Raw genomic sequence first — 26601 nt, forward strand, 5'->3', positions numbered from 1 at the left:
GGAGAGGTGAGGTGGGGAGAGGAAGGAGGAGCACAAGGGGATGAGATTGGGGAGGTGCATGAGGCTCTGTGCCAGGCGGGCAAGCCTCTTCCCAAGTTAGCCTCTCGGGACGGAGCCCCTGGCCTGGGCATGGATCTAAGGCAGGCCATATCCCTTTGTCTGGCAGCTACTTTAAGAAGTTCCAATACTGCAGCTACTCTCCGCACGTGCGCAGCTGCAAGCCCAACACCGATGGCATCTCCTCCTTCGAGAACCTCCTGGCCAACATCATCCTCAGGGTCTTCGTCTGGGTCATCGCATGTGTCACCTGCTTTGGGAACCTCTTTGTCATCTTCATGAGGTCCTTCGTTGTCATGGAGAACAGCCAGCACACCATGGCCATCAAATCACTCTGCTGTGAGTCAGGAGTGGGGATGGAGGGGCTGGCTAGGATGATGTCAGGCAAGAGCGTGTGTCCGTGCGTGCATCCGTGTGTCCGTCCAAGGGCAACATTTGGCCTTCTGTTAACAGCAGCTGTATAAGGGCTTATTGCGCCTATGGGCCTGTTGCCAAGGGTTACCCTCGTGGGTTGATGCTCCACCATTGTCTCCGTCCCAGGTGCAGATTGTCTGATGGGAATCTATCTCTTCTTCATTGGAGCCTTTGATCTCAAGTTCTCCGGCGAGTACAACAAGCACGCCCAGGTGTGGATGGCAAGCATCCAGTGCCAGCTGGTAGGCAGCCTGGCTATGCTGTCCTCGGAGGTGTCTGTCCTGCTGCTGACGTACATGACCCTGGAGAAGTACCTCTGCATCGTCTTCCCATTCAGCCATTATGGGGCGGGCAAGAAGCAGACCCTCTCCATGCTGGTCGTCATCTGGTTGTTGGGCTTTTCTCTCACCCTTGTCCCCTTCTGGTGCAAGGAGTCCTTTGGGGACTACTATGGGAGGAACGGGATGTGTTTCCCACTCCAGTCCGACGAGACGGAGAGACCAGGAGCCAGGGGCTACTCCACCGGGATATTTCTGGGTAAGGAATCATCAGGACATGGGGCATGACTGCTCCGCTACAGCAGCACCACCAAGCCTTGGGGATGGTAGGCACCATGCAGCTGTAGACAGGGGTCTGGAACTTGCTTTCCCTGATGTGTGCTCTGCCCCAGAGTCAAACAGGAAAGTCAGCGTAATGGAAAGGTGCAGTGAGAGGCAGGATGGTCCAGTGGGCCCGGTGCTAGCTTGGGACACACAAGGTCAATTTTTTTGCTGCACCACAGGGGCCTGTGTGACCTTGGGCAAATTGCTTAGTCTCTCTGTGCCTCTGTTCCCTGTCTCCAACGGGGATACCACACCTCACAGGGCTGCTGTGAGGATAAATGCATTACAGCAGGAGATGCTCAGGCCCTGCAGTGATAGGGGCCACAGCAGGACAGCTGACGGTGATTGGTCACATGATTCCATCAACAGGCTGCTGCTTGTTGTTATCATCTGGCTCAGTTCAATCTGCAACCAGGGTGCCAGGGGCTGAAATAGGGTTGATCCCGCACAGCTAAGGAAAGCAGCAGCCCTAGGTGTGTGGGGAAGGGAGGGCAGATAGGATGCTGTTGCTGTTGCTAGAGATGAAGGGAGAGTGGGGGAGAGCAATCAGCAAACTAGCCCCTTAAGGAACATTGCTGCCAGGGGACCAGGGAAGTTTGCCCCTTAGGGCTGGTAGCATGTTGGCCCCGGTACACACCCGAAGGCTGACGAGAAACATTATGCAAAACGTTGGATTTTTTTTGGCCTGCCCTCTTGACCCCTTCGTGGTCCCACAAGGCCCCCAAGCCTGGTGCATTTCCGTGCTCTCCGTGGGAGGGGTGGTGTAAGGAAAGGCACGGCACACATCCATGCCTGTGGCAGCAGAGCTGAGGGTGTGCAGCCATGCAGTGCCAGCGTCAGGGAGATGCTGAGTATCGGTGTGTAGATCCAGGAGCTCTAAGGCAGACCCTGTTATAAATCACTGCTCGCCTGCTTGTTACTGCAGTAGAGGGAAAGTGGCTTAACAAACCTCCTGCCACTCCACAGGCCCGAGGCCACCTCCAGCCAAAGCACTCCTGGGAGAGCAGGGCCAGACTCAGACCCTAGGAGACCAGGGCCTCATGCACGCAAGGGCTAGAAGATTAGCACGGTGCAGACACATCTGAGGAGCAGGTGGGGCAATGAGTGGGGCTGCTGCCCTTGAGTGCTTCACCAAAGCTCGCCTGTTATGTTAGCGGGGCAGAAGCCTACTGTTTAATCACATTACGGCTCAGGTTGGCTGTGTCCACGTGGCTCTCACTGCTCCCTTGGGGAAGAAAGGGGTCATTGGCCCTAAGAGGCTGCTTCATTAGAAGGGCTGGCTCTCTGACACACTCATGGCTGGTTTTCGTGTCCGTCCGTCCCCCCCCCAGGTCTGAACCTCATTGCCTTCATCACCATCGTGTTCGCCTACACCAGCATGTTCTACTCCATCCACACCACAGCCACCAAGACGGCTGAGCGCAGTGTCTTCTCCAGGGAAGTGGCCATCGCCAAGAGATTCTTCTTCATCGTCTTCACTGACGCCCTCTGCTGGATCCCCATCTTCCTCCTGAAGCTTCTCTCCCTGCTGCAAGTGGAAATACCAGGTGACTGACCTGGCTAAGCCGGGGCCCACGCCAGCATCAGCCTTTCTGTACAGAGAGGCCTTGATATGCAGAGCAGTGCCATGTGGTGGCTCCCTGCAGGTGTCCCTCATGCACTGAGTAGGCACCCCAGAGCACCTGCATTATAATGAAGCTGTACAACAAATGCCATGCTAATCCTGGCCTCTTACCGGTTTCATACTACCCCATCTTGCCAATGCAATCCCTCCTGCTTACAGCAGGGGGCACCTCATTAGGCCCGAAATCTGTGCAGAGCTGGCCTGCAGCTTCTGACACCCATGCTCAAAATGCTCCAACCCTGAGAGGTGAAAGCTGAGAGACGAAAGCCAGACAAACTCACGTCACTTCTGTTTCTTGGCCCCCTGCTGAGCCCAGGCAGCACCTTCCATCTCCTGTTAGTTGACAGCCTCTCGCCACCAGCCTCATCTTCCCATACAGAGATGCCCTGGAGTCTAGGCAGGTTCCTCTCCAGTTCTGGCCTGCCAGTGCATTGGAGCTGGCTCCCAGCCTGCAGCTCAGAGAGGCTGGGGCTGGGGAAGCAGAGGTTCAGTCTCTAGGCCCAGGTCTGTGGTGGGTAGGGGCAGCCTCCTGTGATGTGGGGAGTTGAGTCTGCTTTCTCATGGCTGAATTTGATTGCAGATATGCTGGGGATGGGGCAAGCTAGGTAAAGGTGAGAGAGAGAGAGAGTATGCGATGGCGGTGGGGGGGGGAAGGGAACGGAGTGGGAGCAGTTGATCTCACTGACCTCCTTTAGTGGCTTTTCCTGCCATGCACACTCCCAGCTCAGTGTGCAAGGCACACCTGGTTTGCGCCCCTGCTGAACACCAGATAGGTGGAAGTTACATCAGCACTTGCTTTGTGATCAAAGTACACCCAGTGTGTTACTTTCTCTGCCATGTGTCACCGCTGAATTCAGCCCAGAGATGGGAGTTGCACTCGCCCTAGATCCTTAGCTCTCCCCCATTATGCCTGAGTAATTCAGCCCCTTGCTGTAAATGTCCTTTAGCTGAGAGCCTCTTATTGCACAATGGGGTGACGTGTCTATAAATGATCCTCCTCAGTGTGTAATGTGTTCAGTACTAGAGGTGTCCGAGCAGGTTAATGCATTTTTCTTTGAGCTTTGGCGCCCTGGGTTTGAATCCCAGCTCAGCTCACAGGTGGTAATGAGTTTGGTGCCTCTCCCATCCTGGTCCCTGTTTGCTCACATCACAAAACCAATCGCAGCCTGCAGACCGGCTAGAGAGGCTGTGCATTGTCAGCTACCACTCATGCCTGGGGAGAGCCAGCCTCTGCACTCACGTAGGTGTGAGATCTGGAGTAGCTCTGACTTAAATGGGGTTCTTCTGGCTTTATGCCTGTGTGTCTGAGAGCAGACTGTGGCCCTGAGGCTCCAGGCTAAAAGCCTCTGGCTGAATTATTTCCTAGGAAGTGGGCAACCAACCCCCATGATTACTAACATACTCTCCTTATTGGAACAGACACCGTGACGTCTTGGGTGGTCATTTTCATCCTGCCCATCAACAGTGCCTTGAACCCCATTCTGTACACCATGACCACCACCCCCTTCCAGGAGAAGCTCAAGCTGTATTTGCAGAAGAAGCAGCTGCAGCAGTTGTCACTTCAGGACCCAGAAGAGTCCAGAAAGAGCTTTACCCTGGTATCCATACACACCAGCAGCTCCTGACAGTCCCCAGCAGCTTAGCCTGGGATTGGTGAAAGGCCTCTCTGCTTCGTGCATGTAGCTATGAAGGACCATGTCTCTGTCATCCCCAGGAGCCTCCCCTGGCTGGTTCATTGCCCGCCCCAATGATAGCCATCGTGGGGGCAGAAGATGCCAAAGGGGAGCTGCTACCACTTTCCAACTGGTATTATATAGAGAGCTACAGACGAAATGGTCACAGATAGCAGATGGGGCCTGAACTCCGCTCGTGTGCCCCACGGTTGAAAGCACTGGAATGCTGCCTGCCCCATGCAGGCTCATTGCTGTGCATCAGCACTTTGGGGCTGTGGGTTTAGCTGATGCTGGTTCAGCACAAGGATTAACCAGCTGCTGTGAAAGGGATGTTGTATTTCATCCTAACCCTCTGCCTCTGTTGCATGGTCCTTGTAGCTCCCTGCCCCTTCGCCCTGGAGAGAAGCCGCAGGGGCAGCTGCTGCAGCAGCCTTTGAAACCGCTGCCCCCACTGCAGAGCCCCAGGGAGGTGTTTTCTGCATTGCCGGAAGCAAGTCTGGGTCCAGGGGAAGGAAGGTGGGATGAGAAGCCTTCAGCGCTTTGATTTGGGGCCAGAGGCAGCTCGAGCAGATGCCAGCGTGATCCTGGCGAAAGTTGTGGGCCACTGGTTCTGCCAGGTGGAGTGATGAACTATTGAGGCTGCCCTCAGCCCTTGGGGAAGCCTTGGCTGTGGGACCCAGGCAGCAGCTGCTATTGTGGGTGAAATGCTGCACAAGGAAAAGAAGGTGGTGCTGTCCCCTGATACTTCCTACACCACCCTGACCGCTAGGCCCGTGTTCAGGGCAGGTGTCCCCATTCAGAGCCTGCTTCCCCAGCCACTACGTTCAGCAGGGACTCACGGCCACGCCCTGTTCTCCAGTCATACCTGGGCTCGCACCTTTAGAAAATGAATCCTTGCAACTGAGGCACCAACTCCCCAGGGCTAATGCAGCCTGTGCCCCAAACCATTCCTAGGGAACTGCTGCCAGCAGTAAAATAGCAACCCGGGGGGCCGGTTGGTGTTCCTTCCCTAGCCTCTGCTGCTCTCTGATTTACTCCTGGGAAGGAGGCAAGAATTGCCCTTCTCCAGGGGGTGGCTGGGCTCTGCCTTGGCAATAGCAGTTCTGTCTCCCTGCCATACGCTGCGTGGGCTGGCTAGCCCCACCCCCAATCCCAGGTGAGAATAACCTGGCAGGGCGTACCACCCCGAGCTCCACTGGTGGCCAAGATCCAGTGGAGTTTGTTTCAGCCACCCCCAGGGCCGGAGTTACTGACATCCCCTGTTTGGTTTTGGAATGATCCCAGCGCTGGAGCAGCAGGCTCTTGGGGCACGGCTCGCTCTGCGGTGGGGCGGGGAGAAGGAACAGAGCAAGGGATTGAAAGTTAACAGCTCTCAGCTCGCTGGGGTTCTCTTTGGGCACAGCCTTAGGACCACAGCATGCTGCACATTGTGACTATGGCCTGGAGTCCCAAGGGAGCCACCTCCATGTGCGTTACCCCCTGCACTGGGGTGTGTGAGGTGCACAGAACAGCGAGCAGGAGAGACGGGCTGTGCTTCTACTCTCAGAGAACCCAGAAACCGTCTGCCCTAGTTTTGCGTGTTGGATGCCACAGCTCCTTTGGGAGGAGCTAGCATCTGGTTGAAGCCAAGGCACTTGCAGCTGCAGGGTAGGAGCCCTGGGCAGGTGACCAGGTAGATACCAAGTGCTGGTAGCAGGGAGGAGGAAAGAAAAGGGGGTCGGGGAGAGTGCATCAGAAATGCTGCTTAATGACACTGTGATTCTTCTGGAGGGCTATGTTCGTACACATCTTGTGCTAAGTGATGGGGGCAGCTGGTAGCTGTGGACAACAGTGCAGGGCTCCAGGTAGGCTACAAACCCAGAGGGTACCACTCTGTGAGCTCGATGAAACTCTGCATTAGCTGCCAAGAACAGTGGGGCTTTGAGAGAATGAGATTAACACATGGAGGCCTTAAATTGACAGGCCGACCCACCCCTTGAGGCATGGATATGACCATTTAATGCACTGCTTGCCAGTCTGTCCTCCGCCCCTAACTCCTTTCAGCCCTCCTGTGAGGCCAGCAGTTCAGATAACACCAGCCTTGTTCCTGTTAGCATACTGGCAGCCTGGGCCCAGAAGGAATTTCCATTGCTTAGCAAACACACTGCCTACTCCGTCAGTCCACCCTAGGGTCCTTGCTGTCTCAGTTGGTGCTGATCAGAGCCTGATGCTGAGCCAGGCAGGGAATCTGGAGGAAGGACAGCCCAGCCCCTGCCAGCAGCTCAGAGGAATAGAAAGGAGGGCTGGCCATTTGTACTCTGGGGCCAGAGGGAAAGTCAACGGGGAAAATCAGATTGTTTGGGAGCAACGGGAAGGGTCCTCTGATAGGTGTGAAGCTAACTTGTGTGAGACCCATAGCAACTGCCCCCCAACTGCAGCAATAATAATAATAATAGCCCTTGTCCATTTCTTTTTGCCTGCCACATGCTTTACAAAACACTAATGAATTACACACTGCGCCTCATTCTGTCATGACATGGGGCTGTGGTCAGGTGGCTTCAAACCCCCGCTCTACAGCCCTGGAACCTGTGTCAGACTGGTGCTGGGTAAGAAGGAAGCACAGACCTCAGCAGTAAGGGTCCATCAAGGTTTCATCATCAGCCAGCGGATGCCATTAGTACTTTATTATTACACGGCGGGGAAACTGCTGCCCCCTTTGAAGTCAGACAATCTGCAGCGGCTGCATCTGATACAAAAAAGAAGTCCCTTAAATAGAAAACACACATCGCTCTGGTGTTCAACATCTAGCACCAAGCTCTTACCGCCTGAGTTATATATTAATATTCCAACTGTACAGTATTTATAGATAGAAAAAGAAACATAAAAAAATGAGGCAAGAATCAGTCCCAAACGTTAGTTATACAAAACCAAACACAAACAGAATATAGCTGGTGTGCACTAGGAAGAGGGAAAGTTTGTTACTGGGGAAACTGACAATTTCTACTGCCAGTGGGTTTTGTTGCCTTCCAATTGGAACAATGTCCAGTTGTTTGGGTCTCTGGTTAAAAAAGAAACCCCGTCAAGTGCATGTCATGGTCAGATTGTTTTTGAGCTTGGAGGGAAAGTGGGGGAGTGACACAATCACAGAAGTGGGATCCTTGGATCAAGAGTTATGGCGTTGCCTTTCCCTCCCCTCTGCAGTGCAGCGAGCACTGCTTCTCTGGGGGGAGGGAATTAAGGGGAGATCAAGTGTCCATAACAATATGAGCAAACTAGACTGTACTAACCCAATCCCTGCCCATCTGGTTGACTAAAATGGTACTAATGTAGAATAGTTTGGGGCAACTCACATTACTCTCTTAGTGGAAGCAGACTCTGCACAGTGGAGTTATGAGACCAGGCCCCCTGCACTCCCTCTGGTCACACCTCATTGGCCAACGCTATTAAACCTCCCCTGCATGCAGGCTATAGTTTGCCAGCAGGATGATACATTTTTAGGGTGTCTTCATGTAATGGAGGGGGTGTTCTTCACCTCCCCCACACCCCAAGGCAAATGGAACTCTGACCCTCGGAGTACCTTGATGCTTACTAAACCCAGCCAAAGGGGGATCAGGGAGCTGCACTGTGCCATTTTGGTCTCACCCCCAGCCTTGTAATGGCAACTCTCCATGTACAGCTGACACACAGATACAAGGACAAGGGTGTATGCTTTGGAATTTGGACTCATCAAACTCAGATCTGATCCAATTCATTAAAATGAATGGCTAAGCTCCCACTGGATTCAATGGGGATTAGGACTGGGCCCCTGGTTAGCAAAGCATTTGCACCCTCATTCATCGGTCCACATGGCCCTGTTCTAAAAACAGGGGTGCTAGAGATTCCCTGTGTCTGATCAAGTAGAAAGCACTGACCTGGAGTTCCTTCCCCAGTGAAATTCAGCACCCAGAGTAAAATAGCTTCCTTTTTGCCATTCAACACATGGCAGTCATTAATTATAAACCAAAATAACAACAGCATCCATCTGACATTAACCAGCTCCTCAGACTACGATTGCCTGTGCGCCACGCTGCTAGGTACAGCTCACACACACTGTAACATCCCCAGCAGATGCTCCTCCTAACACCACACCCGGCCATACAGACACTGCACCAGCTCTGCCGTCTCTCACTTCTCCTACACATCAGCATCATCCTTGGTCACTTCAAGCACCATCACTCTTGTGGCTGAGTCCAGCACCTGGGCTGAGAGAGTGAGCCCATGGTCAGTTTGGCAAAGGGGGTTAATGGGTCTGACTCTGGTCCAGTTGCTTCACAGCTCAGCCTGCTGTATGGACTCCCCAGCCCCACTCTCCCCAGGGTGGGCGGGCGATTGCTGGAGAGAGCTGTACCACAAGCAGCACACTGGTTCGTTTCTGCAAAGCTGCTCTTCAGAGCTTTAGGGCGGAGACTCGCTGCCTTCCAACCAGCAACGGGCATTCTGGAAGCAGGAAATGATGGCTTCCGTTTGGCCCCTGGTGCCCAGGAGGGCATGTCGCTGGGCACAGCTCTGAAGGTCCCTGGTGTGTAAGAGAAAAGGGATCACACAAAGATGGAAAAAACAATTGGCTCGTTCAGGGTTGGTGGTTGGTTCAAAGGAAGGCTCATGCTCAGGTGCCTGGAAAGGCACTGCCCCCACCCAACCAGATGCCAACAGCCTGCTGATGGCCATGTTCCCTCTCCATGCTCCACCCCACGTTGTCTGGGAGGTTCATGATCAAACAGGAGCGAGCATCTTCCAGTCTCCTCAGATCTTTGTCTCAGGGCCACATGGGTTAAGCACTGAGAAAGACTCTCGTATCCTTGCCAGCTCCATGGCACAAAGTTGTCCAAAGACCTTGCTGTACCACTCGGGAGACCGGCCCCTGGAGAGACAACAGCACAGAGAAGAAGCCATTGTCAAATGCTGGAGAATAATATGTTTTTTCATGAACAGCAGGGCCCATTTCAGGATAAAAGGGACTATCAACATACATGCTCTGGGGCAGTGTGAGCAAGCACCAGCAGACATCATAGGGAATATTCCCTTCCCCATTCTCCCACACTGCATATGCCATGCAAGGCATGGGCATGATTATAAAGCAAGACTGAACGCTGCACTGGCTCCCTTTCCTAGCTAAGGCTGCTCCACCCTAGTCTAGTTTGCTGCAGAAAATTAAGGGATAATGCAGAGGGTCTTGTTTTTCCCAGATATGTGGTACAATTAGCACTCCCAACAGAGACACATGAGCCCCTAACACTGCAGCCTGCCAGTGTATCTCATCCCAACCTGGAGGGACTCCTACCAGTGATACTATGGGATGCCAGCAGCCTCCAAGGAATTGGACTGGGATCACCAGCATGTTACACACAGGCACCTGGACAGCCATCTGATGGGAATGACTGTGGATCAATAGTGATCTTGGACAGACTGGAAGCTGTGACCCAGCAGTAACTTGTCTGGCCAGCTCCCTGGGGACCTGCTGGGGTAAACCAAATTGCTAGAGGATACCCCTGTCACCTTTGAGGTCCTACATAACTCTGACCCCTCCTACTTTCCATCCTTCAGATCACTTTGGCAGTGCAGGAGTGGCCTCGAGGCCCCATTCCTCCCACCACCATCTCTGTGCAATCTACTAAACTTCCCCTTCTGAGCTGGGTCACAAGGCCTCTCTCTCACCAGTCATATTCCTCTAGAAGAGGCTGAGAAGCCACGCAATCTTCCTATTTTCTACATAGACTATGGTAGTAGCCGAGTGAGTGTCTCTCAGCCATGACATGGATTTTATCCATGTGACCTAGGGAAGCAACACCCCCAGTTTACAGATGAGGGACAGGGTAATTAAGGTCACACATGAAGGCCGTGTCTGAGCTGGGAATGGATGTAGATCTCCTGGGTCCTAGGCCAGTGCCCTATCCCTAGACCATCCTTCTTACCCTAGGTTGCAACCCTTCTCCAGCCTCCACCACTCCCACACTTGTGTTTTGCTGCACCATGTTGAACTTAGATTGTAAGCTCTTTGGGGCAGGGATCATCTTTGTGTTCTCGGTTTGGATAGTGCCTAGCACAATGGGTCCTGGCCCATGATTCCTTGGTGTTACTGCAGCGCAACTAATAATTTACCTGCCTGTGAGCCATCTAGTGTGCTTGTGTGGGGGAGGTGTTAAATAATAAATGATAATTGATGGAGGGGTAGGGAGTGCTAGCAATGACTGTATGTATACGGCACCGTACGGAAACTAATTACACCTCCCAGCCCCCCTGCAAGTAAGTGTGTATGCTCCCCATTGTGCAGACCAGAGAGGTCACAGTGAGTCACTGTCAGAGCCAGCATTGGTACCCACAGCTTCCTCACTCCCAGTCTGTGCTCAGATCACATCTCACACTGGACCAGCATTTGGCAAGAAACAGAGTAAAAGGCCTTTACCTGAGATCAGCTCTGCAGACGTGGGTCACTTTGGACTGACCCAACCCACACGGTTCAATCAGATACTGAGATGTTAACACCACGGCCCTGACCCCTCCTTCCACCTGCAGTTTTTCATGTTCCAGTGACATGGAGACCAACAGGCAAGCCCCTCGCAGTAGGTCCGTGTGCCACTTCCTGTAGGAGGGAACAAGCAAAGCTAGGGTGTCCACATTTCCCCAAGGGAAAACAGGACAGTGCGTGGGCCCAAACCGCTCACCCGAGCCCCCCTCCCCTCCCCATGCAGGGCTGACGTCGCTGCTCACAAGCCCTGCCTGCTCCCCCCACAAGGCTGGTGTCACTGCTTGCTCAAGCCCTGCCTGCGCCCCTCCCCAACCCTGCTTTCCCCCTGCAGGGGGCTGGCATCACTCACTATTTTGACAAAAGTGGGCATTTGTTGGCAAGAGCAAACAGGACAAATGCCCACTTTTGCCAAACAAGTCAGGATGGCCGGGACAGGGCTTAAAAAAGGGACTGTCCTGGCCAAAATGGGACATAAGGCCACCCCATCGTCACTTGAGAGAAAACAGAGCAGGATGCTGCAGCCACCCTCACCTTTAGCACAAAGGTGCAGCCCACAGAGAATACGCTTCCCAGAAGGAAACACGCCTCCTTGATCTGTGTCTGTCTAAGGCATTTTCAGGCTGCCCAACCCCTGAGAGCAGTATGTTGTCGCTGATGGAGAGGGAGCATTCCCAGCCAGGACCTGGAATCTCCACACGCCTCAGGGCAGCCACACCGCAGACCTCCGGGGACCTCCTTTGGTCTGTAGTCTGCCTGGGTAAATTGCGGGTGGGTATGTTGACCACCCTCTGATATAAAGGCACGGGACATTCCACACCAGGACCAATAGCTCCCTGCCTAGATAGGGGAGTTGGAGAGATTGCACCTTGCCTCCATGCTGGTCCAGATTCCCTCCCCCTGAAGTGCTTCTTCCTCCCACCTCACCTGAGAACGATGAAGTCCCTGCGGGGATGGGGCGCCATGCTGTCCGTGACGTAGTGATAAACCTCCATGTTCTTGTCCAGGGCCTCTATCACTTCGCCTTGCAGCAGGTCCTCATCCCAAAAGTGACGCTCCCGAAGTACCCTTTGCAGCACCATGTAGGGAGGGGCCTTCATCTCTGTGGAGACCTTCCACAAACGCAGTGGATGTCCGTCACCAACCTGTGGAAGCCCGTAGTGGAGGAACTCAGTCAGGCTTTCAAGCCAAGAAACCTAAGGGCAACAAGTGGCCCCTTGAGGCCTCCCTGCCATAGGAGCAGGGGAACTGCCTTACATGGGCTGGTGACTATGTGCAGCCTGCCCCCTACTGGATGGAACAGGGGAGACCTGCTCAGGTGTTAGCAGCTCACTGGGCTTACTCCATTGGCTCACAGGTGAGAGGCCTCTATGTCTGAACCAGCTCATCTGCAGTGAATATAAAGCGGATTCTTTATTGGGCCTCCTGGCACAGAGTACTCTGTGCTTGTCTCTGATTATCCAGTTCCTTGGCTTCTGCTAGTTAGCGTCATCACACTGCCATGGAAGGAACTGCTGTATACACTACCTAGCCAAAGGGTATGAGGTCTAGTTGACAGAGCAGTTTAGAGGGCAGCCATGCTGTGTGTCTGTGTGTATCTGTGGCTCATGAAGAAATCTACCAGGATGCATGTCCACTGATTAGTCTGATGCTGAATATCTCCATATACTCTAAATACACCTGCATGTGCAAAGCCTTCCCAGTATGGACGTTACCTTTTTGCAAGAGAGCTCTGTGTTCTGGGGCCCTGCGGTGCTGAGCCACCCTTTGAACCTCTCGGAGGACTCTTTGAGCAGGTTCTGCACATTGTCTTCCAAGTAAGCCTGGACATCCTTGCCCTCCCCTTGCAAGCTGTGGCTCAGTAGCTCAGCCAGGGAGAGCGGGTGGGCGTCTGCTGCCACGTAGGAGTTGCCCAGCTGAAGCATCATGTCGGGGGGTATCTAGAAACCAGATACATGGGACTGAGAAGTTTAAAAACCCAAGAGTGGTCACTAGTAATTGCTCACCCACTCTGTCTCCTGAAATCACTCCACAACAAACCCTGAGCTCACCTCTCTGACCCAGACTGACTCTGGGATGCCAATACCAATAGCCCAAACAATGCTGCACACCAACCAGCAGGACAGATTAGGTCCAGTGACATCGGGGCTCATTGGGTGTCGTCACACCTCCCCCACCTATCACCTGATGTCCCAAATGTTAAGATGGGAGCAGTCAATTTAGGGAGGGTAAAAAAGTATTTCTACAAGGGAGATAAGCCTCCCTGCTTCAGGGACATAAGCTATTAACTTTGGGAGTTAGACAGAAACATCCCCTGTGGGAAGCAGGTTATTCCATAACTGCTCACTGGGGGCTTCTTGCACATTCCTCTAGAGCATCTGGTCCTGGGCACCGTTGGCAAAAGGAAACTGGACCAGATGGATTCTTGGGCCAATCCAGTGCAATTACTAGGTCCCTGGAACACTGAGGAAATTCCACCTGGACAGTGGATGAATGAGCATGATACAGCACAGCCATCCTGTCTGGGTCTGTGCCCTGTGATAAGTGCTCTGCAATGCCACTCGAGACACACCTGGGATTGGTTAGCAGGCCTGGCCTATTGCTCCCCAAGCTGGGATTGCTGCGTAGCAGCACAGTGTGTGCTCAGGAGCATGTGGGGAAGGGGAGCCCTGCTGGACAAACGGGAGAAATGGCCTGAAGTAAATAGGATGAAATTCAATAAGGGACAAATGCAAAGTACTCCACTTAAAAAGGAACAATCAGTTGCATACATAAAATGGGAAATGACTGCCTAGGAAGGAGTACTGCAGAAAGAAATCTGGGGGTCATAGTGGACCACAAGCTAAATATGAGTCAACAGTGTAACACTTGCAAAAAAAGCAAACATCCTTCTGGGATGTATTAGTGGAAGTGCTGTAAGCAAGACAGGAGAAGTAATTCTTCTGCTCTACTCCACGCTGATAAGGCCTCAGCTGGAGCATTGTGTCCAGTTCTGGGTGCCACATTTCAGGAAGGATGTGGACAAACTGGATGAAGTCCAGAGGAGAGCAACAAAAATGATGAAAGGTCTAGAAAACATGAGCTCTGAGGGAAGATCAAAAAAATTGGGTTTGTTTAGTCTGGAGAAGAGAAGACTGAGAGGGGACACGATAACACTTTTCAAGTACATAAAAGGTAGTTACAAGGAGGAGGGTGAAATATTGTTCTTATTAACCCCTTAGGATAGGACAAAAAGCAATGGGCTTAAATTGCAGCAAGGGCGGTTTAGGTTGGATATTAGGAAAAACTTTCTGTCAGGGTGGGTAAGCACTGGAATAAATTGGCTAGAGAGGTTGTGGAATCTCCGTCATTGGAGGTTTTTAAGAACAGATTAGACAATCCTCTGTCAGGAATGGTCTAGTTATACTTAGTCCTGCCATGAGTGCAGGGGACTGAACTAGATGACCTACTGAGGTCCCTTCCGGTCCTACACTTCTCTGATTCTATCGCACTTCATAGAGTTTTCCTAGGGCAGGCAATGAGTAACAGTGAGTGGTTTCAAAAGAGAATCTTGGCCTTTCCCAGGTACCATGACAAGGCGCTGAGGGGTGTCGGGGAGGAGTACATTGGGATGAAGGCAGACTCTGCTGTGAGAGTTGAATTCCCTCAGAGCAGCATTCTACACAGACTGGCACCGTTTCTGTCAGATTCCTCTCCAGTTGTACGCCAGTCCCCAGAGCACACAGGGAAAGTGCCCGGGCACCTGCTACTTCTACACATCTCCTCCCAGACCCTTTCCACAGTCATTTGACTTGCCGAGAGGAGAAGGGTTTCATCGTTACACGATCACAGGCGAGACAGGGCCTGCTGCTGGCTAGCTTCTGTACGGCAATGGCAGAAGGATGGTTTAATGCCCAGAACTTGGAAGAACTGAGCTCACTTATCAACCCAGCCAAGGACCTGCCATGTGACTTGGGCAAGTCACTTCATCTATCGTGTACCTCAGCTGTACCGGGCGGAAGGCAGCACTGCCCTACTGAGCAGGGGTTCTGTGAGGACAAAATCCAGGGGTGCTCAGATTGTACAGCAAGGAGGGGCCAAGTACCTAGACAACGAAGAATCGCTCACCTGGAGCTGCAGCTACCTACCTGGAACAGCTTCTTACAGTCTGTGATCATATGGGAGAGCCCCTGGGTGGCAGCCATGTTTTCATTCAGGTCCTTCTGGTCAGGCTTTCCTATGGTGCCTCTCTTCTGAATCATTCTGCCCAAGAGAATGCAGACTAGTGAGACCCAGCAGAGGGAGTGACGGCCGCGAGAGACCTGGGAGTAAGGGTTCAACCGGAGGCACCCTATGCATCCTTGCAACAGGGAGGGATACTGGCAGGGGAGGAATCACTGTATTGTACTAATTGAAAAGATGGAGCCCTAAGGAGAGTCTTGCTGACACCCTGTGGTGAAACATCGGTACTGCAGCTTCCTAATCCTATCAGTTTTCAGCAGAGCTGGGCTGGCCGTAGACTCCTTCCCCTCCTGCCCTCACATTGGGAACCTCACTATGTCCCTCACTGGGGACTGTATGCTGCTGTACTACCATCAGGGTGATTACTCTGTTACTGCTGTGCTCAGCCCAGGAGGAAGATTAGGCTGTAAGCTCCTTGTGGCCCAGGCCTTATGCCACTCGTCCACTGTGCCCATGTGGCATAAGGCCTGGCATAAGGCATAACTCTGTGCCTGTGCCATGGCTCTCAGAGGGACTCCAACAGCACTGGGCTTGAGAGTTAGGACCTTAGCTGGAAGCTCCTCCCCCTAGCATGTCCTCTAGGAGTCCCTTGCAGCCCCTGATGGAGAGCATGAGCAGAGGGAACCCGTTGGAATGGAAGCCCTTTCCCCCCTTTGTCTGACCCAGCCTCAGTGTAGATGGCACAGCGAGTGCACCCCAATGTAACTGGGCCAGCCAGGGTACCACCAGGCTGTGTCTCCAGTACGGAAGACAGGGAGAGGGATTGTGGAGGGGAGCGCTGGGAGTCTGAATTGACTGTGCATTACCTGGGTGAGGTGCTCTCCTTTTTGGACACGTTGAGGTGGAAAATGGATGGAGCCAGACACACCGCTAGGTTCCCGGATGTCATCTGGTTCTCCTCAGCTGAGGCAATGTCACTCAGGAAGTACAACAATGTCTGGAGCACCTCCCGGTTCTCATCTGGCATCAGGATGATGGCTGCCTGGACAGCTTGCAGCCTCTGCTCTTTTGGGACAACTGAAGGCAAAGTGAAGGAGCCTGTGGTCAGCCAGGCTCTGGGACCCTACACATTAGGAGCTCCTCTAGACTTGGCTGATTGGACCAAGTGGCAGCTAGGTGTGGCCCCAGAAAATAAGGGTACTTGCTCTCCTCATACCGAAACTGCTGTCCAGTCAAAGAGCCCCAGGACACCTTACTGCCGGCCTCTCATTATGTGGAGCTGGTCACAGCAAGATTTGCTCGTAGGCCATTTCACAGCGAAAATCTCCCCTGGTGACACTTCTCTCCTAGCAGCATGTTCACAGGGCCTGGGACAGACCACAGCCCATGTATTCCTCTGAGGGCAGCACTCGGTCACAACTAAGAGCCGTGCAACTGCATGCCGACAACCACCTCAATGGTGCCAAGCAGTGAGGACTGAGGAAAGGGCCCAGCCATGCTCTGAAGCACCCCTCACTGCTCCGGCTCTGCTCCCTGGTTAGAAGCCTATGCCGACCAGTCAGTTTTACTCCACTGCTGCTGGCAGAGCATTTGCAATGGGGTGAGGCTATAGCAGTGGGAAGTCCCCTCAGGACGCAGAGCTAGAATAAGGCTAAATAGAGCCTAGGTCCAACAAATCAGCCCCCTTACTCCACAGATCGTCTCTCTCCTCTCCGTTTCCCCATCTCTCAAGCAGACGCCTCTTCCCAACTCCCATGGGTGAGCTCCTAAGTCCTTGATTTTCCTCCCAAGCTAGGCAGCCCAGCCCAGCGGCCACCACAGCACCTCCTGCAGCTTTGACCCAACTCCCTACTGAGCCTGGACCCACTCCCAGCCCTGAGGGCCCTGTCTAGCTCTGCCCCGATGGGGGCCTCTCCCAGGGAGACTTTTAGTGGCACTTACACTGATAGATCTGCAGGAAGGTGTCGGTGAGCTTGCTGGTGAAGATGGGCTCTGGCAGGTCGCGGAAATACTGCTTCAGCAGGTCAGCCACGTCGTAGGCCGACTGCCCTTCATAGTTTACATTGTCGGGGGAAGCTTCGTTCATGTGTCTGAGCACCTGGATCCGAGACTTCACCCCCGACTTCCGGAAAATGCCAATCTGCCCAGGAGAAGCACAGAGTCCAGCAGTCAGCCAAGGCAGCCCTGAGCTCCAGACAGAGTAACTAGCTCGGTCTCAGGCAGGTGCTGACCGCCCTCAGCTCAGCCTCTGCTACCCAGTGAGAAGCCAGGACACCCAGCTGGCTAGGGAGTCTCTGTGGTGCCCATCAGGAGACACCGTCCCAGCATGTCTGGGTTCCCTCATCCTGGGAAGGGGGCCCAGGGCAAAGGAAGGTCGAGGAGGCAACAATGCCTGAGAGGAAGGGTGTCAAGTCACTGACTAGGTGAAAGGTCGTGGGCTCCACTCCCCACACGATGGCAAGAACATTGTTGCCCTTCCTGAGATGCTCGCTGCTGTGTGTGGGCTGGGCCAGGGCACCCAGGTGAGGCGCCTGGTTTGGCAGGCAGAGACTGGGGTGACAAGAATAAGCCCCAGTTTACTGCAGTTCCCCAAAGCTCATTACCACCTTGCTGGCCTTCCAACCAGCCCACACACTTTCAAGCTTCCCCTCAGCGACAGGTCCATACCCCAGTCGGCTGTGCTGGTGGACGAGGCAGGGGTACCAGCAGGGGCTGACACTGGTACCTTAAATAAAGTGCAATCTTCCAGCCCCATTGAGAGGGCTGCAGGGCTGTGGAGCTACACTGAAGCCCAGGGCAGGGGCTGTGGGCAAAGGCAATGAAGCTGTACACAGTTCTAACGCTGCAGTACGCTCCTATGGCAAGCAACTCTGTATCTCCCCCTCACGGCAATCTGAATGTATTGGGGTTAAGGAGCAGCACCCTACGGAGTTAAGCCAGTTAAAGCAAGAGGTTGCCTCCATCACTCATGCACCCTGACAGAGACACAGAGATCCCTGGAAAGCGAGCACCCTGATTACCATGGCTGCATCTACTGCAGGGCTCTGGCGATGCTGAGAGGACCCAGCCAGCTGACACAAGGTGAAATGAGGGGGGGTGAGCTGTGGGCAAGTGAATGGGAGGTCAGGGTTGTACTGCAGATGGCTGGTCCTCACCTGGTCCAGGCACTGGCTGCGGATGTGGCGCATGGCCTGCTGGATGCTCTGTGGCAGAGGCTGCCCTGTCCTCTGCATGTTGATGATTGGCGGGACCCCAAAGACCATTTTGTCCCTGTAGTCGGGGGCTTTGCTCCTCTTCATGAACTTGGGGACAGTCCTGTGAGATGGGGACAGGGGGCAGACAGGCCAGTCAGAACAACCACCATTTGCCTGGGGCAGAAGCTCACAGCAGCAAGCAGGAGGTGAGGTGGGGACACACATGCGCACACCATGTGCGCATACACGTGCACGCATGTAGACCTCATGTGCATGCATGCACGCCCACGTGCACACATGCCATATGCACCCCCCATGTGCATGCACTCACATATTTACATACCATATGCAGGGATGCACATATGCAGCATATGCATACATGTACACTCACATGCATGCATGCACACATGAGCACATAACCACATGCTCACACGCAAACAACTCTACCTTGTACAGATACTCTCAGGTACAAAAGAACCCCCCGACCTCCCCCCCCATAGTCTGTTGTGTTTCTACAGCACCTTCCATCCCAAAGTGCTTCACAAACAATCCGTTCAGCACTGCTGAAATGCAGTCATTTCTGGGGTGGAAGGCAGGGGCCAGGGGAACTGCCTACAGCAAACTCCTACTGGGAGCCCACGGCAATGTTCCATGTGCATGCAGGGCAAAGAGGGCTTCCCCCTTCCTCCCCCAACACACACACACACACCTCACTCTCTGCCACAGGAGGATGAAAGGCTGAGTCAACTCTGCTGGGATCTGAAGCTCTGGTTTCAGGGAGCTCATGCTTGGCCCTACTCAATCATGCCCTGCAGCTTCCCTTCCCCACCCCCATTTCGCCCACACTCACCAAACCCAGGCCTGCTTGTGGGGCACAGAGTGCTTCTCCATGATGGCAGTGAGGCGAAGCAGCGAGCACTTCTGCAGCAGGTTGAGCTGAGCGGAGGACTGGCGGTTGATCTCCAGGGAGGCAGAGTTCAAGCTGGGACGATGGGAGTTCTGGAAACTGTGCCAGCGTAGCTTCCTGCAGGGGACAGCAGGGTGAGGGAGCAAAAGGTCACACTGGCAGCCATGTCACTTCCCCAGGGGAGGAGGATGCCTGCTTCCCACACTGCCCAGTGCTCCTGAGAGCTGAGCAGGGGTCCAGCAGAGGCAGCGAGACAGCAGGAGTAGCACCCTCATGCCACCTCCTCCAGCAGGGACTGGAATATGAACTACCCTAGGCCGTGGGAGGGATGGGCCCATGACAGTGTCCAAAGCTGCCCTCCCGTGCAATACGAACACAGCAGGGGCATTTCCTTTGAGAGCCCCAATGCTGTGGTTACTGGTCTGCTGAGCCTGGGGATTTAGAGACCTGCTGTCCTGGGGAGCAATGCAGGCACTGGGTGGAGGGCAGTGGCATTTTCTTTTGCTTCCCGGAGCGACACCTTCCCCCAGTGAAGTACACAACACTGGCAGTAACAAAGAACCCCGCTATCTACCAAACCCTACCGCAGCAAAATCACAATGCTCTAGGGCCACCATCCAGCTCATCAGTAACAAGGGATCCTGATTTCCACAAGTCTGTACTGGGTCTCTCTCTCTCTCTCTCTCTCTTATTTTATTTTATTTTTTTGCATAGGACAGGGGCAGAGGGGCCTGGCCCAGCAGCAGCAGGAGGAGCAGCCTCCCAGCTCCCTCCAGGCCAGAGGGCTACAGCAAAGCAGTCCTGTTGGGATCTAGGAAGTGGACGGGCACTGCTAAAGGACTGCCCCCCAGCCTAAGGGGAGGATCCACAGGTCCGGGATTCCAAATGATTGCAGGGGACAACTAAAAAGATAACAGGAACGGGAGTGAGGTCACAGGGCTAAACGAAGGGAACCTGACAGGAACACCAAGCAGAGAACCCTGGACAGTGCCCACTGCTCCACGAAGGCGGCCTCATGGAAGGGCCTAGACTCGTATCTAGCCATCCTGCCAGGTCTTTACATCACAGCCAGACCCAGGGTATCAGTGTCTGGGAGAGAGACGCAAGCCTGCAGGGCTTTCACAGAACCCCACATTTGCTTTGCGTGGGAGGCTGTTGTGTTCAGATAGTGGGAAGCAACACCACAATTTGACCCTGTGTCATCACTGTGAAATCAGGGTGACACAAACACCCCGAGTCAATGCTTACTTTCAGCAGAACGAAGGAAATCAAACACCCTGACTGACTTGCTGTAGGGAGCTTGCTGGTGAGCTCTGACCCTGCTGAACTTTCCCAAGTCCATGTTGTTCTGAAAGGCCCTGGACATCCACCAATGCACTGGGGTAAATCTCCAAGCATAGGGGGTGGGAGTGACTTTCCCTGCTGACTTGAATGGGTCTAAATCCCCACCCATCAATCACCTACCAGCAGAGGAGTTACCGTCCACTATCTAAACGTGCAGGCGCCAGTTAACTTAGGGCAAGTGGGAAGCTGAGCAGATGCCAGAGCTTTTCAGAGGGATTTTCATACCAGGCAAACTACCCCACTTGAGCCTGTTTAACAGCAAATCCATAGACAGTAACGTCCTGATTTCATAACTGATAATTTTAAGTCAATGTGGCAAAGCACATCCAGGGGGCAAGGGGGTGGAACCGGGTCTGTGTGTGACACAACAAATATGCCCATATTAATGTTGCCTTCAAACTGGCAGTAGTGAAGGGTAGATGAGCATACTGGTCCTTCTGAATGCTCTTGGTGCTTGCTTCAGGCCACTAGAGGGCACCAGAGACTCAAGTGGCGTTCACCCGCTGCCCTTAGAGACCCAAACTAAGTCTCACACAGTGCAGCGGCTCCTGGAGCAACTGCTTCTGAACAGGGTCTTCATTTGTTCCACGCTGGCTCAGTCCCGGCAAAAGCAATAGCATACACAGATGGCACACTCACAATGTGTCACCTACACCAATGCCAGCCTGCCTCGGAGACCAACATCACCGTGACATTCCCTCCTCTCCCAAGTGCTGGTGGCCCAGCGGAGCTGTGCAATAAGCAATCGCCAGGGTTTATCCAGGAGATGATTTTAGATCTAGGGCCAAAGGGTCTCCCAGAAGAAGTAGAGCCCCTCACACTGTTCTCTAGTGGCCTCTCAGGATTGATCTACATACGAGCAACACTGAGGCATCGGACAGGGCTTGCTCCCAGCTCTGGGGGAGACTGGAATGCAAACAGCCAGCAGAGGCCTGTGAGCACCCTCCCAAAGGAAAAGCCTGGTGGCGCACTAGGGGCCAGCTGGTTGCGCCTGTAGAAAGTCAGCCCCAAGACTAAACTCTCAACCTGTCACACACCTGCCGTTAAAGGGACACTGAGCTGCCAGGGACAGCGGTGTCTGAGGGGAGTTGTGCCTAGACCTGAGCTCAGTGACGCTTCCAACCCACTTACCTGCAAGGTCTGGTGAGGGACGCTCCCACACCTGAATCCCTGCGCTCTCTCATCTCGATCTCCTCCACCTCATTCAAGGAGTTCCCTGTGCTGTCGAAGTCGCTGGCAGAGGTGCCCACGTCAGATATGGACTGCTCTTCCAAGTTCAGGTTGGAGGGGAAGGTGGGCTCCCCTCCTGAGTCCGTCTCCTCCTCCCCTTCCCCCTCTCCCTCCTCATCCAGGTTGGGGCTGAGCGCCTTAGACCAGAGCTCCACCTTCCGCTGCAGCCCCCAGACGTCCTGCAAGATGTCATCGAGATTTTTGTAGCTCACCTCCCCATCCATGCTGAAGAAGTCTTCGCTGCTGCCAAACTCGGGCACGTTGTCATACACACTCGTCCGGCTGCCCACGGAGCTGCATGAGCCCCGCCTCTGCCGGTACGCAAAGCCCCGTGGCGAGGGGTCGTCCATGCTGCTGCTGCCGCCCTCTCCACACCCCGAAAGCCCCACCGCTTTGCTCCCAGCTTTCCAGTTGGCCAAAGGGCTGCCATCGAGAGGACATAAGCTTTCGATGGAGAGAGATTTGGGGAAAGTCCCCGGCTTGTGGTCCCCAGGGAGGTGGATCAGGCAGTCACCCCGGTACACGTGCCGGTGGCACAGTTCTCCAGCAGCCCAGCTGGTGCTATTTTTCAGAGCCGTTTCAAAGTCCTCCAGATAGACCGCACCGCGTCTCAGTTCAGAGCCCGGCTTCCTCTCACCTGAGTTTGACATGCCATTAGTCCTATAGCCCACTGAGAGAAAGTGTTCGTTGCCATGGAAAGAGGAGGACATGGCTCTTTTGGGGGAGGTGGTCATGGCAGCAGTATGCTCCCCATTGCCATTCACAGAGTCCCACCCTGATTTGGTCACTGTCCTGCCGCTAGTGCCATCCTTCACTTTGGAGTCAGACTTCTCTTTGTCCTTCCTTCGGAAAGACTCTATCCTTTTTAGGAAGCTGAGGGACCTCCGCGTCTTGGACTTTTCCTTAGAACTCCCACTCTGGTTTGGGGATTGGTCTGTCACGAAGTGGTCACTCAAGCTCTGGCTGGATTTGGTGATGTTTGGAGAGTCCTGGCTGGGTGACCCGTCAGGCAGGGTGGCCACAATGCCAACTGTGCCAGCAGTGCTGCCTGTGCTGATATTGCTGCGGAGCGAAGTGGCTTCCAGACTGGCACTGGGGTCCGTAAGGATGCTCTCACGGCTGGATGTCTGCCGCATGGTGGAATTCAGCACCTCTGGACTGTGGGAGAGAAAGTCGACAGAGCCAATTCTGGACCACCTTTTGCTTTCCCTCTGGAAGGCCCATCGGTCGCTGATGGCACAAAGATCTTCTTCCTCTGAGTCTTCATTCTAAACCAAGAATAAGGATCACAGAGTAAGACACTATCAGCTGGGTCAGCCAGTCTGACCACCCTCCCCCGGAGTTTTGCATGTCTACTCACACCCACCAACCACAGCTAGGGTAGGGGAATTTACAGTTGCATAACCATATCTTCTCTTGATGTGGACATGTGCTATATACAACACACTTTACGAGACCCAGCAAGCACACTCCACCTTCTATGCAATTGCTTTTCATAGGAGAGAGATAAAAGATCCATTAAGTCTCATTCTGTCCAGTCTCTGGGGGCTAGTGCAGGGTAGTTCTCTACAGTACGTTCCTGAGGGCTCTGTCCATGCTAGTTCTAAATGTTTCATATGGTGGATCCAGCCAGTTCACAGGGTTACGAAGCAGGGGGAAAACACCATCCCATGCAAACAGACTCCAGAATTGGTAATAGTGTCCTGATGCTCTGCCTGTCTCTCTCCTGCCAGGACAGGTGGCACACTGGAGAAGCAGCTCAGCAGAAGCACACCATACTGTTGTCCATTAGAAAGCACTGTCCCTGCCATGCAGCCAATCCCAGAGCCTTTAGACTTAGAACAGAGGGTTCCTTGCCACACAATGGACTGAGTCCTACAAAGAACAGACTGCTCCACTGTAACTGAACCAAAGGGGGAGGGGACAGACGGAAGCTGTTGCTTTGTAGATACACTTGCTGGTATGAAAAGGGTTTCTGGGGCCACCGGTCAGGTGCTGGGACAGAATGGCTCATGGCCTTGCCAAGCCGACATACAAATCAGAGATCAGGTGAAGCTTGTCTTCTGGTGTCCCCAGGAGTTGCTACAGAATATAAGCTTTCACTTCAAACATTTAAGCCTCTGTTAGACCTGCAAGAATGATGCAGCTGGGCTGACTTACTGTAGCTGAATTAAAGGGCCCTTTGCTGTAGACTGGGTTGGAGGGGAGAGAGACAGCAAAATTGTGAACTTCCACCACACTCATCTAAATAGGGTGTTCACTCTGAAACCCAATGACGGCAGCTTAAATATTAATCATGGTCAACTATTTCACTGCTGATCCTTTTATCAGAAACATACCACTACCATGGGGCTAAAGGTAGCTATCGGGATGGAGGGCTGGTTTTCAATACAGCAGCACCTGCCTAAACACAAACAAAGGGGAATTTGGAGCAAGATGTGAATATAAATAGCAGCTTCCATTCCTTTAATACCAACTGCAGTACATCACACACACATGAGCCATTATTTATCATTTATTGAGGGAAATATGGAGGCCACAAAGTTTCCTGCTAACAGGACCAGAGGACTTTATTGTTCCCTATCTAAAACCAGGATATTCAACTTCCTGTTAAGGATTCTAGATAGTGTTGTCCAACACAGAGGTTCTCAAACTGGGATGCACACCCCCTGAAGGGGGCAGAATGTATTCTGGGGGGGCATGAGAAGACACTCTGCCTTCAGAGCTGGGTGGCTGGAGAGCGATGGCTGCTGGCTGGGCAGCCAGTTCTGAAGACAGCTCCATCGCCAGTAGCAGTGGAGAAGTAACGATGGCAATGCCGCGCCATACCACCTGCTGCTGCTGGCGGCGGCTCTGCCTTCAGAGCTGGGCAGCCATATATGTACTTGTGTGGCAGGAGCAGGAGGGAGAGAGAGCATAAGCTACTACAGACACAAAGAAGGGAGGCGCGATCAAATACGTTTGAGATCCACTGGTCCAAGAAGCATTTCCTGTAGTAAGGAGCAGTATCATTAGAATCACCACCAGAAAGCACTCAAAACACCATGTGTATGTATCCCCACACTGTAGCGACCAAGCACATAATGTACGCTACAGTAGGAAAATTAAAGCAATTTATTGTAAGACCTGGTCCAAAAATAGGGGGGAAATGGGCCGATATATTTTAACTGTTTCCTATCAAAAGTCAATATTTACAAAAATATTCAGCAAAACTGTGAACAGTTCCAGTTAAGTGGTAAGAATAGCTCCCCAGCAATCACGCTGCTTTCGTGGTGAGGTAGGGTATGTACGGAGTTAACAATAGCAATGCCTTCTGAAGAGGGAATGCAAGGGCAAATAGCCACCACCAAAACCTGTATTGGGATTACAGTTTTGGGGACAGCTGTGACATTTCTCCCAGCCCACATACTGATTTCTTGATCTGGTCAGTCACGCAACATTTTTACTAATTCCTATTAGATTTATCCCCAAACGCCATTGGTCCTAGTGACAATCTCCTCTAACTGTGGCATTTCTATTTTTAATATAGCTACCTCACTGTTTCTGTACTCGGTGAAACTAGCGCAAATAGCTTGAAGCTATCCACTCGGCCCTGGCCCCCTTTCCACCTTCATTTTCTTTCTCTTGTTTGTGTTCTGCAGAACCAGAGATCCGGACACTGGAACAATGTTCCAAAACCATGACCCCTTCCTGCAATTCTGCAGGACAGGTGAGAACCTTTGGCACTAAGGTGTGGAGCCTGCAGCCGCCACAGAGTGCAGGTGGGAACGGAAAATATGAAACCACAATAAACAATGTTTTAAGAGAAGCATTTTATTGTCTGAGACACATGGGTAAATTTTATTCCCCCCTGAGGGAAACTCCCCTCTGGGGTTATGTTTCCTCACTAATCCATTCTGCCAGACATTTGCTCAAGGAAACCCCCTTCTAGTTCACGTTTAATGGCATGGCACTGCATTAGGGCTGGCCTGGAAGCAGCTGCAACCAGACCCTACTAATGGATACCATATAAGATATCTGCAGTAAGTCTCCTGGTGATGGGAGCTCACCTCAAGTCAGGGGCCTAAGTTCAAATCTGGATGAGCTCATGAAACGGGCTTGCTGAAGCAGCTTCTCCAATGGTCGGAATGGTTACAATTTGGATCTCATAATGGTTACACTGAAACATGACAAAAGGGAACACAGAACTGGCCATGGACAAATACAGGCATTCAGCAGAACAAACCAACACACAAAGGAGGGGGGGAGGGAAAAGAAAAAAAATCAGGGTTCTTCCCCTGTGAAATCCTCCCTCTGACATCAGGAGCAGGATGACAAAAATAGATATTAATATATGGGAAGCAAAAGCAATGCTGGCAGGACCCCAGATAGCACAGTTTAAAAAGCCAGCCAAAGCCACTTGTCCCTGGCGATCTGCTAGAGCAGGGTTCTCAAACACCCTCCAAGAGTGCACCTGAACTTTCTGGAGAGATTGTCTTGTCGACTCACACACACCCCCTTCCACCTGCAGGGAAGGAAACCATTCCCTGGACTCCACCTCACCCACCCACCCCACACCCTTTCACAGAACATCCTCATGGAAAAGACAGCAATTGCTTATGTAGAAATGTACCATTCAGAAAGAAATTTCGGTGTAATTTAGCAGCTGAAATGAGGAGGCTCAGCACAGTATGACAAACCATGGAGCACACACTGACACAAGCCTTCCACCTCAACCCTGCAGCATGAAAGCAGGGATTCTAGATAGCTGTGCTCCTTCTTTACTCAGCACTAAGCAGAAAGAACCATGACCCAGGACAGAGCAGGGGAAGGCATCTGATCCAGGAACGATGCTTTTCTACATGAATGAGCAGTGTTGGAATTGTTCGTTTTTAAACACAGGCTCATTGCCCCATCCGTGTGCATGTGTTTTCC

At 52.9% G+C, this 26601-nt stretch overlaps 2 protein-coding genes across 9 annotated transcripts in view; one reads left to right on the forward strand and one right to left on the reverse strand.

Annotated features, from left to right (window-relative positions):
- Nucleotides 1-6891, forward strand: part of LOC311526754 (relaxin receptor 1-like) — a 44626-nt gene extending 37735 nt beyond the window's left edge. The window contains exons 14-17 of the mRNA XM_084640123.1: nucleotides 167-396; nucleotides 598-1008; nucleotides 2405-2620; nucleotides 4117-6891. Coding sequence (XP_084496249.1) covers nucleotides 167-396; nucleotides 598-1008; nucleotides 2405-2620; nucleotides 4117-4322 — 1063 coding nt within the window. The 3' untranslated portion in view covers nucleotides 4323-6891. The remainder of the gene's footprint in view (nucleotides 1-166; nucleotides 397-597; nucleotides 1009-2404; nucleotides 2621-4116) is intronic.
- A 127-nt stretch (nucleotides 6892-7018) lies between these two features.
- The window catches only part of STARD8 (StAR related lipid transfer domain containing 8), a 141992-nt gene continuing 122409 nt past the window's right edge, over nucleotides 7019-26601 (reverse strand). For all 8 annotated transcript variants that reach the window (XM_084640112.1, XM_084640114.1, XM_084640113.1 and 5 more), the window contains 10 exons: nucleotides 21589-22955; nucleotides 19057-19230; nucleotides 18168-18327; nucleotides 16954-17152; nucleotides 15879-16089; nucleotides 14979-15093; nucleotides 12567-12791; nucleotides 11779-11996; nucleotides 10792-10968; nucleotides 7019-9249 (listed from right to left, as the gene is read on the reverse strand). In XM_084640112.1, the coding sequence (XP_084496238.1) occupies nucleotides 9132-9249; nucleotides 10792-10968; nucleotides 11779-11996; nucleotides 12567-12791; nucleotides 14979-15093; nucleotides 15879-16089; nucleotides 16954-17152; nucleotides 18168-18327; nucleotides 19057-19230; nucleotides 21589-22955 (2964 nt within the window). In that variant the 3' untranslated portion in view covers nucleotides 7019-9131. The remainder of the gene's footprint in view (nucleotides 9250-10791; nucleotides 10969-11778; nucleotides 11997-12566; nucleotides 12792-14978; nucleotides 15094-15878; nucleotides 16090-16953; nucleotides 17153-18167; nucleotides 18328-19056; nucleotides 19231-21588; nucleotides 22956-26601) is intronic.

Source organism: Lepidochelys olivacea (genome assembly GCF_965140295.1).
Source record: "Lepidochelys olivacea isolate rLepOli2 genome assembly, chromosome: 9".
NCBI lineage: Eukaryota > Metazoa > Chordata > Testudines > Cheloniidae > Lepidochelys > Lepidochelys olivacea.